This window comes from Aquarana catesbeiana, linkage group LG01 (assembly GCF_042186555.1).
Source record: "Aquarana catesbeiana isolate 2022-GZ linkage group LG01, ASM4218655v1, whole genome shotgun sequence".
Classification (NCBI taxonomy): Eukaryota; Metazoa; Chordata; class Amphibia; order Anura; family Ranidae; genus Aquarana; species Aquarana catesbeiana.
This window is the reverse complement of record NC_133324.1, coordinates 974,551,498-974,564,758: the sequence shown is the minus strand read 5'-3', so window position 1 is coordinate 974,564,758 and position 13,261 is coordinate 974,551,498. Positions and strand designations below refer to the sequence as shown.

Here is a 13,261-nt window from a genome sequence, read left to right as displayed (position 1 = left end):
GACAACAGCTTGTGCAAGGCTTTACAATATACAGTAAAGGGAGACCACACAGTTAAAATACAAGATAGGAGGGCCCTTCTTCCAAGAGCTTACGACTGGGCCGGACTGGGAATAAAAACCAGCCCTGGAAAAAATGTCATTCCAGCCCCATGGCATTATTATACCAGCCCAACATCACATAATTTTCTTGTTCATGAAAGGGAAACCTAGATAATGCTATGGGTCTGGTATGACATTTTTTCCAGGGCTTGTTTTTATTCCCAGTCCGGCCCTGTCGTAAGCTCTTGGAAGAAGGGCCCTCCTATCTTGTATCGTAATTGTGTGGTCTCCCTCCCAAGCTGTTGGCACTATACACATACACAAAGTGGTCAATCATAAAGGGGGGCACCAGGGACTCTGGTGACCAGAGACCACCTTCCGCAGAAAGAATACATAAAGGTCAGGGGGTGGGGTTACTGATAAGGGGAAAACCTTTTAATATCGGTGCCCCCTTACATTATTGTATTCACTCCCCCTCCTTACATCAATGACCCCCCCCCCTCCCCCCTCAGACCGACCTGGTGGCGCTGTCACTGACCACCTCAGGTGCACCGTGCAGGGCTTAGTCAGTCGGCTGCTCTGGTTTTATCCCATAGACTCCTCTCCACAATCCAAGCACGTCTGACTTCTCCCATGACACCCAACCTGGCAGCACTCCCACTCTTGACTCTTCTGTAGGCTCCCCCCTAGAGACTGCAGACATGATGCAAGAGATCAGTGCGACCTCACTGTCCTTGAATGCAGCTTCACCATTGCCTGCCCTGGATCTCACATACAGCAGGAGCACGGTGTATCACGAAGCTGGGTCTGTGTGTGTTGTCGGTGCTGTAACAAGGTTCCGCCCCCCCCCCCCCCTAGACCAGTGCTCATCAACCCTGTCCTCAGGACCCACTAACAAGCCAGGTTTGCAAGATAACTGAAATACATCACAGGTGATATCAATTGCTGCTTAGTGATTGCAGTATTCTAATCTACATCTCCCCAAGGTAATACAGAAAACCTGGCCTGTTAGTGGGCCCTGAGGACAGGGTTGATGACACACCCCTAGACCATTTTGTGTGATAGGCAGAACACTGATTTAATCTACTATCACACAAGACGGTCTGGGGGGGCGGGACCTTGTTACAGCGCCAACACACACACAGACCCAGCTCCGTTATACACAGCACTCCCGCTGTATGTGACAAACTAGGTGGGAGAGGGGCTCTGTGGCCCTAGGGCAGGCAGCCTACCGCTAGTCCGGCCCTGGCTTGTGATCTAAAATGGCGACTGAAAAAAAAACTAAATAGGAGAGCTTATAATTAAAGGGAAGAGCTTTACAAAAGTTATAGAATGTAGACAAAATATGTACAAATGTTTTTCAAGTCTATTTGAGGAAATGCACAAAGTGCTACACGAATACAACATATAGTTAGGTTGAAAAAGACACCAAGTCCATCTATTCAACCCATAGAAAAAAAAAATTCATAAAAAAACCTCCATATACACAATCCCATACCTACAGTTGATCTAGAGTGTAGTGTTGGGCAAGCTGATGAGTGTGGGATAAACATTGGACTTTTTGCCCGTTTATCAGTACCCCCTAAGCATTCAAGGGGTTATTCAATACATTGGGCTAAAAGGTACCATGCAGTGCTTCAGCCAGTGTCGAGGACAGGAATCACACCAGAGCAGATTCTTGCAGCACTGCATGGACATGCCCAGAGGTGGTTCACATCACGGCAGCTGGAGCCAGGAACCTCCTTTTCGTCCTTAGACGGGGAAAGTTGTCACATGTGCCATGCCTGGCACATGTCCTCAATTTGGTGGTGCAGCATTTCTTAAATGGGTACCCAGGGTTGGAAGATCTGCTAAAGCAGGCCAGAAGAGTTTGTAGCCATTTCAGGTGGTCATACACAGCCAGTGCTCAGTTGGATGGAATTCCACCTGCTCGTAAACTGCCTAATTTGTGACCTGCCCATCAGGTGGAACTCTACTGTGGCAATGCCATCAACTAGTACCTGCGTGAGAATGGCAGGCTCAGGGCGGGGTGTTTTTTTTTTTTTTTTTTTTTTTCTTACCCCCACGCCAGTGGCTGCTCATAAAGGATGCATGCACTGTACTGCCACCATTTTGAGGAGGCCAAAAGGACGGTGAGCCCTGACGATGCATGCATCAGTGACAATCACTATTCTGTTCCTGCTGGAGCATACTCTTAATGGCATTATGGGCCGGGAGCTGAAGGCAGAGCAGCGGGAGGAAGAGGAGGACTTCTTTTCCTCTCAAGGCCCACTTTATGCAGATACCATTCTTGCGACACCACACAAGAGGGAGAGGAAGATTCTGGCAGTTTTGGAGGCATTGAAGCAAAGGAGGACATATGTCAACCTTTAACAGATGGTTTTCCATTCCCAGAACCCTTAGTAGTACGTGACTGGGAGGAGGCAGTTCCAGATACTATAATCCTAATTGACATCAGGGACTCTGCTTCTCATGCCTCTGCAAATTTGCGGTGCATGGGCTCCCTCATTCTTCAAAACCTGTGAAAGGAACTGAAAATACGTGGCCTCAAGGAGAAGGATCACTATTGGTTGGCAATCCTCCTTGACCACCGCTACAAGTCTCGGGACTCATCCCGTCCTCGCAGATAGAGCAGACATCTCTTGAGGACACCTTTTTTTAAAAGAGGAGTTTGTAACGCCCTTCCAAACTCTGGTAAGTGACAGTCTTGTGAAACGTAGTTTTGAGGCTTCTGTTGGTCGACACGGGGAGCTTTCCAGTTTTTGGTGTCGTTTTCATGGGCACAAATAACACCAAAGTAGGATTTTTTTTTTTTTTTTTTTCCCCAATGTATTTATACATGGATATCTTGCACCCCCCCCCCCCCCCAATGCATTTATACATGGTGATCATATCCCCCTTATGTATTAATTCATGGTGATCCACCCTTAACTTCTCAAGAAAATACATTTAGTTCCTCTAAACCTTTCCTCATAGCTGAGCTTCTTCATGCCTCTTTACACTTTTGCCATTTCTCCAATATCCCAAAACTGAACTGCATATTCCAAATGAGGTCTTACAAATTGTACAGATATCTCTCTCTCTCAGGAGTCCTTATCTTTCATACAAAGTATTTGTTGTTCTTATTATTCAGGATTTATATAGCGCCAACAGTTTACGTAGCACTTTACAACTTGAGGGTAGACAGTACAATACACTTTAATACAGTAGGAATCGGAGGGCCCTGCTCCTTAGCGCTTACAATCTAAGAGGGAAGGTCAAGAGATACAAGAAGTAGTAACTGTGGGTGATGTGCTAATTGAGAAGATAAATGTACAGTTGTTAAGTGGGGGTCAGATATTCTTCTCTGAAGAGATGAGTTTTCAGGGATCGTCTGAAAGTGGATAAAGTAGGAGAAAATCGGACAGATTGGGAAAGAGCATTCCAAAGGATGGGAGGCTCTGGAGTAGTCCTGAAGGCGAGCATGGGATGAGGTGACAAGGGAGTTTGAGAGCAGGAGGTCTTCGGAGGATCCAAGAGAATGATTAGGTTGGTATTTTGAGACTAGGTTAGAGATGTAGCTGGGTGCCAGGTTGTGGATGGCTTTGTAAGATTTATAGTTAGTATCTTGAATTGAATTCGGTGACTGAGTGGCAGCCAATGGAGGGATTGGCAGAGGGGTGTAGCAGACGCTGAGTGGTTTGTGAGGTGGATGAGCCTGGCAGCAGCGTTCATGATGGACTGAAGTGGGGATAGCCTATTTTGAGGATTTTGCTTGCCTGGCATTGCATGCTATTAAGCTTATGATCTACCAGAACACGTAGATACTTCACCATTGATTCACCAAACCTGAACAAATTAATGGGGTGGGCGACTACATGGCAAATGAGGTTCAGTGTAGAAAAATGTAAAATAATGCATTTGGGTGGCAAAAATATGAATGCAATCTATACACTAGGGGGGGAACCTCTGGGGGAATCTAGGATGGAAAAGGACCTGGCGGTCCTAGTAGATGATAGGCTCAGCAATGGCATGCAATGCCAAGCTGCTGCTAATAATAAAGCAAGCAGAATATTGGCATGCATTAAAAGGGGGGATCAACTGCAGAGATAAAACGATAATTCTCCCGCTCTACAAGACTCTGGTCCGGCCGCACCTGGAGTATGCTGTCCAGTTCTGGGCACCAGTCCTCAGGAGGGATGTACTGGAAATGGAGCGAGTACAAAAAAGGGCAACAAAGCTAATAAAGGGTCTGGAGGATCTTAGTTATGAGGAAAGGTTGCGAGCACTGAACTTATTCTCTCTGGAGAAGAGACGCTTGAGAGGGGATATGATTTCAATTTACAAATACTGTACTGGTGACCCTACAATAGGGAGAAAAACTTTTTTGCAGAAAGTTTAATAAGACTTGTGGCCACTCATTACAATTAGAAGAAAAGAGGTTTAACCTTAAACTATGTAGAGGGTTCTTTACTGTAAGAGCGGCAAGGATGTGGAATTCTCTTCCACAGGCGGTGGTCTCAGCGGGGAGCATTGATAGCTTCAAGAAACTATTAGATAATCACCTGAATGACTGCAACATACAGGGATATGTAATGTAATACTGACACATAATCACACACATAGGTTGGACTTGTGTCTTTTTTTTCAACCTCACCTACTATGTAACTATGTAAAAGCCAATCTTCAAAGCTCCATGTGTTCAAATAGAAATATATAAAGTCCAATGAACCGAACAAGCGTCCATGATATTTAATTTAATTGATTCATAGTGGAAAAAACCTAGTGCATTTCAGGAGCCAAACACACTTCCCCCTCATTGGGGCTTAGGAATTTGGACTCGGGTAAGCCAATACAAAATAGATCCATGATTTGCTGCTTGTAATGCCGCGTACACATGAGCGGACTTTACGGCAGACTTGGACCGGAGTCCGTCGGATAATTCGATCGTGTGTGGGCTCCATTTGACTTTTTTTTTTTTTTTTTCCAAAAGTTCGACGGACCTAGAAATTAAACATGTTTCAAATCTTTCCGACGGCCTCGAGTCCGGTCAAAGTCCGCTCATCTGTATGCTAGTCCGACGGACAAAAAAACGATGCTAGGGCAGCTATTGGCTATGAACTTCCTTGTTTTATTCCGGTCGTACGTCATCACGTACGAATCCGTTGGACTTTGGTTGATCATGTGTAGGAAAGTCCTTCAAAGTCCACCAGACCAAATCTGCTGTTAAGTCTGCTCATGTGTACGTGGCATAACTCTTTCAGGGGGCCAAGTTAAGCCAGTGTAAATGCAGTAAACTTTTTTTTTTTTGGCCCCTGAAAAGGGGTTGTTGAATTGATATGGTGATTTTCCTTTTTTTTTTTTTTTTTTTTTTTTTCTTTCTCTTGTCTGGCAACTGTCACAGGTTGCTTCATGAATGTTTGTTTTTTTTTTTTCTTTTCTCCAGGTGTCTATGAAAATGCTAAAGTGATGAAGAACATTGCATCTTGTTTTGTGAAGTGGCAATGGGGAACGACAAACAATTTCCTCTACGAATGCAAATGTGAGCATATGTGTGACATTGTAAAAAAAAAGGCTACTTGATGAAGGAATCGCTCGCTGGGATCTGGAAAGACGGTCTGTCTCAGTTTTGAAAAATACTTCTCTTTTAATCCTGGAAATTTTCTTTGGCCAGAGCTAGGTTCTACCTCCCTGAGTAGGGCCCCACTGTGGGTCCCCTTTGCCTCTAAATGTATGACACTGCTGCTTTATTGTCCTTGCACAGTCACTGGGTGAGGCAACAATGCAGATAGTGTCATAAATGATGCTCAGACTTCTACAAAAATGGGCACCAACTATTCTTGCCTTACACTTTGAGATGGTCATAGGAGGCATCCCAACATGGGAAGTTATCACTTCTGCCTAGCAGCCCTAGGTTTCGCCAGTTTGAATCCCAACCACAACGCTACCTACCTGGACTTGGCATGTTCTCCCTGTGCCTGTGTGGTTTTCCTCCCAGGTACACTGGTTTCCTCCACATTCCAAAGATATGGTGATAGAGTAATAGACTCCTGTCTAAATTGGTCCTAAAAGTATGAATGTGAGTTAGGGACCTTAGATTGTAAGCTCCCTGAGGGCAGGGACTGATGTATATGCACAATATATATGTATAAGAGCTGTGTAAACTGACAGTGCTAAATAAGTACCTGCAATCAAATAATTAACTTGGCGCTGGCATCAGTAGTAACAATGGTCCAGGGTTGCGGCCCTAGTAGACAGAGTGAGGGTCACCTGCCATAATTCCCACCAGAGACTTGTGCAACTGTGAGGAGTTTCTGATAAGTTGAGTATTGGCCCCGGGTAGCATCAGGATACACAATAACAGTGTCCCCAGGAGACTCCTTACCAATGAAGACCTCGCCCTCCTGGGATCTCTCCTTGATTACTGGTTACTACCTGTTGAAAAGGTAGCCAGCTGGAACTGAGCCCCTAGATGGGTCATCTGCAGGTTGGGCCTTAACTGGCTCTTTTGAATTAACTGTCCAGCCAAAGCTCCTTGGGTTTGCCAAAAGAGTTTCCATTTGAACTAAGAGTTGATCTTCTGTGCCACAACTGGATGTCATCCAAGTAGTGATGAATCTGAAGGCCCTGTTCCCTGAGTGGGGCCAGAACTGCAATCAGCACTTTTTTGTAAAAGGTTAGGGTGTGGCCTGTCTGTGACATTACATGGTGGCGGGGGTCTGTGCTTCTAGTTGGCCGGACTCGGCATCTTTCTCACTGGTGACCTCGATGCTGGGAGCTGCTGACCTGGTTTATGGAATTGCTTCTGTTTCGGTTATGCAAAATGCTTATGAACTTTTTTCTAATTTAATGGTTCAGGCGATATGTTAAGAGGCGTATTTAACTACTTAGTGGTGGATCTTATTTACACAATAAATTTGAAGTGTGGTTTTTTTTTTTTTTTTTTTTTTTCACGTTTTTATACATATTTTATTTCTGCATCAATTGTATTACTTCACACTTTTGTTATTGTAACTAGCACTGCTTTCTTTTGGTATATTGCTCTTTTGTAAAGGCTCTGGGTGAAGTGCAGAGCCTGAAAGGTGAACAAACTGAAAATGCTCTTCTCCCCAGAGAAATATCTGGAATGAGACAAGGATATGAATGTGGAGGTAGGGGGTCTTGTAGATGCACCAAAACAATTCAATTCCTTGGCTGGCTCTCTTGAATGATTTGTATTTTAAACTTTTCTACCCAAATGAAACAATTGAATTTCTTTAGGTCTATCACAGGCCTTCATTCTCTTGTCTTTATTCTGTATAAGAAATTGAGTAAAATCCTGTAAACCTGTGTAAGAAGGGGACTGGAACATTTGCAGCCACAGAACATTGGAAGGATATCTTGGTTAAGGCTTAATGCATGCTCTGTTCTGGAGGGACACCAAGAAATTGGTGTAAAGTACCCACAGATCCTGACAACGGGTCGCCCATACCATTTGCAAATTTGGTCAACCTGGCTCCTACTGCACTTGTTCAGAATGGCCACCCATCAAAAAGACTTCAGTGAGTCTGATGGAACTGTGGCCAACCTTTTGCCTCTGTGTCTTTTAAAAGGATAGCCTGTGTCCTTCCACACTTTTTTTATATCCATTTTGCCGAAAAGGCCCTGTCTCAATCGATACTGGGAGCTCCTACCAGGCAAACCCACTGGTGCCTTGACCTTTTTGTCCTGTGGTAGTTCAGCTGACTTCCCCTACAACCCTGGAGATTGCCACATCCAACTTCTGACCAAAGAGAAACTTGCCATCAAAAGGCAATTTGCGGCAACTTTGTTTTAAGGATTGGTCTGCCAACCAAGGCCTAAGCCATAATGCCCTTTTATTCATCACCGAATGTAGCATCACTCTAGAAGCTGACTGAAAGCCATCTATCACTGCCTCTCTTGAAGTGCACCATAACTTGTGCTCATCTAAGGCATGAGTGACCTGATACTTGGGAAGATCCTGGGAGATGGCAAATTCTGTGTTCATACCTTCATCGCTCTGGCTACCAAAGTCAAAGCAATAGTTTGTTTACAGGTGCCTGGTATGACATTCATAGATTCACCTCAATCCTCCTATCCAAGACAGCTTGAAAGAACATGAAATCCTCCATCGAGTGACATTTCTGGTCAGTCTAATGACCACCCCATCCACTACTGGGGTATTATCCAGGGAGGAAACTTCTTCTGCTACAGGATGCAATTTCTGCAAACAATTACTCAGTTGACTTCTTATCCCCCTTCTGCCAATCATCAGGAGTGAAATCTTTATTTTCTGTCAAAGGGAAAGAAAGAGGACTGCTTTTTCAAGAATGGAAAGTAGGTTTTTAATGTTGGGGGGGGGGGGGGGGGGTTCTGGCTCCTCCACTCCAGGGCCTGCTTCATTGCTTTAATGTATGGCTGAGCCATCAAATTAAAGCCTGAAAAGTCCTGTTCCAACTCCATGGAATCAAACTGATTTCTCCTCTGTATCAGGAAGGGCTGAATGTGCAGTAGGGGTGGACATTTTTGGACAAATGAACCCTCTGTGTAGAACTTAATGTCTCTTGGAGAGGTGACTGGAAACTCCTTGGTTAAAGGGGTTTTATGAGATGCTCTGAGCTAGCCACTGGACCTATGTCTGGAATGTTTTGAAGTGGCTGTGTTTAACTTTTAAGTGAGTAGAGTTCCAGCAGCAACTCTTGAATTACCTTTTTCGAGGGAGATGATTTGTTGACGTTCAAAGTCTCTGTCCCTAAAGAGGTCCTGGAAGCAGTTTTCATGAGCTTATCTGGTAAAGGATCCGCACTGCAGGACCAGCATTTCTTGCCTCTTGGTTGCAATGAGTGCTCAGGGGAGGAGGAGTATCTCTGCTTATGAGAACTATATCTATGGCAGGAGCTATGGGGGCTGGAAGAGCCGTTTTCCTCTATGCCATGACATGAAGATGCTCTTCAAGACTTTCTAGAGTGAGAACTGGAGCGTGGTGGGCTGTAACAACAAAAAGGCCACGCTCATGAAAAGTGTACCCTTTGCCATCCTCTTAATTACCATAATGTCAAACCCTACCTATGCATGTGGAACTTGTTCACATGGTAGAAGGTTCATAAGGATGTGTTGGAGGCTGCAGAAAATGAAAGCCTATTGCTAAGAACAAAGACAGATTTCCAAAAAGACAATACTGGTGTACAGAAAAAAACCCATCCTACCCAAGAGACACCCAGCCAAGGATGTAGGAAATTAATATGCACTCAAGCAAGTTGCTTCTCTGGGTACAAGGCAGCTTTAAAACTGGGAGCTAAAGTGAAGACAAAAATCTGACATGTAATTTCCACTCCAGAGATGTGGCATTCAAGAGCTCCCACACTGGCTGCTGATCTCATTGACTGACTGGGCTTCTACCTGGTTCCAGATTTCTGAATTTGTATGTTCATGTGTGTGTGTGTGTGTGTGTGTGTGTGTGTGTGTGTGTGTGTGTGTACAAACAAGCAGTTAAGCATATTTTTGTGCAAAAGACTAAAAGGTCTAATGTATAAATAAAATCTTCACTCTGTGGATATGACAAATGTACACATACACAGGATGACAATCTTTGTAGTTTCTCTAATGTGGTGTTCCTATATTGTAAGGGCCACCTAGTGGCCATAATGCTGTGTGTTTTTTGTTTTTTCCACAAAATTATCTGTTCGCAAACCAAAATGTATTTTGAAAACTAGATGGCACTGATACAGGAACCACACATAATAGAGGAAGTGTGGGAATTTTTCATCCTGATTGTGCCAATGTTTTTTGTTCTATTCACACAACAAAGATTTTATACATAGACCCCTCTTCTGCATTAAAAGCCTGTCTGAAACTTTAATAAAAGTTGTACATTTTGAAAAACCTTGGAGGCTGGGCACCTGAGAATTTTATTTCCTGAAAATATTTGTAAAGATTCCCTTTTTTTTTTTTTTTTTTTTTTTTTTTTTTTTGTGTGTAATATTTTTATTGATTTTATTTCCCAGATAAAATCCCAGACGGCTGTGACCTCTTTCATAAAGAGCGCATCCATCTGATCGATGCCGGTTTGGAAATCAATACTCCGTACCCGTTAGTGTTGCCTCCTCATCGCAAAGTAGATCTGATTTTATCTTTTGACTTCAGTGCAGGAGATCCATTTGAGGTAACTACATTTTATGGTCATGCAATGCAACTCGCCATTCTCCAGTTGTATGTATGTTCATTTTTGCCACATATAATCATGGCACACATGTTTTTGCACAGTCGAAGATAGATGGGGTATAATTTATAAAAATATATAATTTTTTTTTTTTTTTTGGTTGGTTATTAAATCAAACGTTTTTTCTGTAGGAGCTAATTATTAATAATAAAAATAATTATTTATTATTATACAGGATTTATATAGCGCCAACAGTTTACGTAGCACTTTACAACTTAACCATAAATAATGTGTAGAATAATTAAGTTTAAGAGTTTTTTGCTTTCAACATATTGAATCCTTTGCTATCACAGACATGTAAATAAGCAGTCACTTTATTTAGACACTTATTGAGAATTTGCAGTTGCACTTGATTTTTTTTTTTTTTTTTTTTTTCATCTGATCAATTACATAATTTAGGCTAATTTCACACATATAATGGGGCGGAGTGTTCTAATGGGGGGCTGGGTATTTTAGAACCATAAAATGTCCATCTGACATAGAATAAATACATATTTGGTGGAAATTGTCCACACAGTTGTTTGATATTCCATAGATTTGCGCTGCATATTTATTTTCACTACTAGTATTTTACTAGGATTGACTCCTACTTTTTTACTGTTTACATACTTAAAGAATTTCTTGGTTTTTTTTTTTTTTTTTTTTTTTTTTTGCTCTCCTCCGCTATGTGTCTTTCATGTTCTATCTTAGCGGTCCTTATTGCACCCTTAAATTTCTTGTTGCATTCTTTATTATGTCTGAAAGCCGATGATCCCTCAACCTTGTATTTTTTGAAGGCCTTCTATTTTGCTTTTATATGCATTTTTACATTGGAGTTAAGCCATCCAGGACTTTTGTTCACTCTTTTAAATTTATTACCCAATGGGATGCATTGGCTAATACCCTTATTTAATATGCTCTTAAAGCAAACCCATCTCTCCTCCGTGTTTGTTCCTAATATTTTATCCCAATTTATGCCTTCTAGCAAGGTTCGTAGTTTATGGAAGTTGGCTCTTTTGAAATTCATTGTCTTTGTATTCCCTTTGTTTCCCATTTGTGTGATTTATACTGAAACTAATTGACCTGTGATCGCTGTTACCTAAATTGTCCCGTAATTCCACATCCGTGATCAGGTATGTATTGTTGGTAATAAATAGATCCAGTAATGCTTTATTTCTAGTTGGTGGGTCTACCATCTGACCCATAAAACTGTCCTGCAAGACATTAAGGAACTGGCGAGCCTTAAATGAATGCGTGGTTCCCTCCATCAATTAAAATCCCCCATGATAACACTTCCCATCCTTGCTGCTAATCCAAATTGATAGGTCTGCCCCCCCTCAGGTTAAGGGGCCTATAGCATACTCAGTAATTTTCCCCTTTGTTTCATCCCTTTGGAGCTGTACCCAAAGGGATTCCACCTCACTATCTCCCTCAGTGATGTCATCTCTCACATTCACTTGTACATTATTCTTGATATATAGGCATACCCCTCCCCCTTTTTTACCCTCTATCACTGCGATAAAGGGTATACCCTTGAATGTTTGCCAGCCAATAATGAGAGCTGTTGAACCAGGTCTCTGAAATTCCCACAAAATCCAAATCCTCCTCGTACAACAGTATCTCTAGTTCACCCATCTTGTCCGCCAGGCTCCTGGCATTGGTGAGCATGCCACGTAGTTTAGACCAAAGTTTTTTGCATGGTACATGCCTTATGGGGGTGCAGGAATTCAGCATGGAGTCCATCCACACAGCAGTAGCACTCCTCCGTCAGGGGGACTTTCTGATTTCTATCGACGCCACTAATGCGACTTTGCGACGCCACTAATGCGTGCATTCTATGTACCCATCTCCAGCATTTCCTATGAATTTAGCCCACGGCCTACTGTGGGCCACGGATGTCCAGCTGCCCGAACGGTCTTCTTCTGACTCCTCAGCTACTCAGAGGAGCACTGTAGTTCTTATACAAACCTTGACTCATTTCAGTTGGACGCTATACTATTGGATGTCTGCTTGGCTCTGCCAGATTGTTGTATTATCTGAGCCTGACCCGAGCTCTGACCTGAGCTTCAGCTCTGGCCAGTTAGTTTCTTCTCCCGGCCAATACTCCGGAAGTTGCATGCTGCATTTCTTTCATTCACTGTCCGGCAGGCGGACTCCTCTGCGGGTTTTTTTTTTTTTTTTTTTTGAGACGATTCAATTTGCATAGTTCCATACAAGCTCCATTAGGGGAGATCCTGGCATAATGGGACAAGTACCCAGGGTCTCTTGACAATTGGATTCGGCTGAGTTAGGAATCCAGAGTTTTTCCTACTCTGCTGGCTTCACTCTCCATTTCTTCAGTGGGGTAAATCCTTTCTCTCCTTGTATTGATCAGGGTGGCTACCAATGGCAGTATGTCCAGGTGGGAGAGGTCCTAGGACTGAGTGATGCTCAGGGTTGTTGGACATTGGTGAAATCCGGACTACCGAGTAATATCTTGGCACTTCATGCGAACAGACTAGTTCTGGATCCATGGAAGGATCGACTTTGGGGGCTCCGGCACGGTTACAGTCGGGCAAGGCAACGGCAGTGGCTTATGTCCTTCACCAGTCTGGGCCAAGATAGGCTTTTGGCGGCTCTGGCTGTTGCCAGTATCCTCCGGTGGGCAGAGCGTCTCGTTCCGGCCCTTTCTGGCATAAGATTTCCAGGAGTAAAATACTGTAAAGGGTGGGCCATTCACTGGGCCGTGTTTCATCATATTGTTCTCTGCTAGGGCACACCTGAGGTAGATCTGTTTTGCGTCCTGGCTCAACAGGATGGTACCAGGGTTTCTGGCAAGGTCACGGGAGCTTATGTAAACAGTGTGGTATATCCATTCTGAGCGTTTAAGCAGTTAAATTTTGGCTGTTACTTGTTGCCATGGTAAAGTATTGGATTTTCATTTTTAAGCTAAGATCCAATGGATGGAGCTGCATAATGAGTGTAATAATATCATGCAAGGGGATGGAATATTTAGAGTGTTGGCCTATAATAAACATATCTGGGCAGCTCTAGTGACCCACATTT

General features: G+C 43.3%; 1 protein-coding gene across 1 annotated transcript in view; it reads left to right on the top strand.

The window, feature by feature from the left end:
• LOC141128874 (cytosolic phospholipase A2 gamma-like) overlaps nucleotides 1-13,261 on the top strand; it is a 63,819-nt gene that overhangs the window by 43,907 nt on the left and 6,651 nt on the right. Inside the window, exons 10-11 of the mRNA XM_073616489.1 lie at nucleotides 5,465-5,560; nucleotides 10,023-10,180. Coding sequence (XP_073472590.1) covers nucleotides 5,465-5,560; nucleotides 10,023-10,180 — 254 coding nt within the window. The remainder of the gene's footprint in view (nucleotides 1-5,464; nucleotides 5,561-10,022; nucleotides 10,181-13,261) is intronic.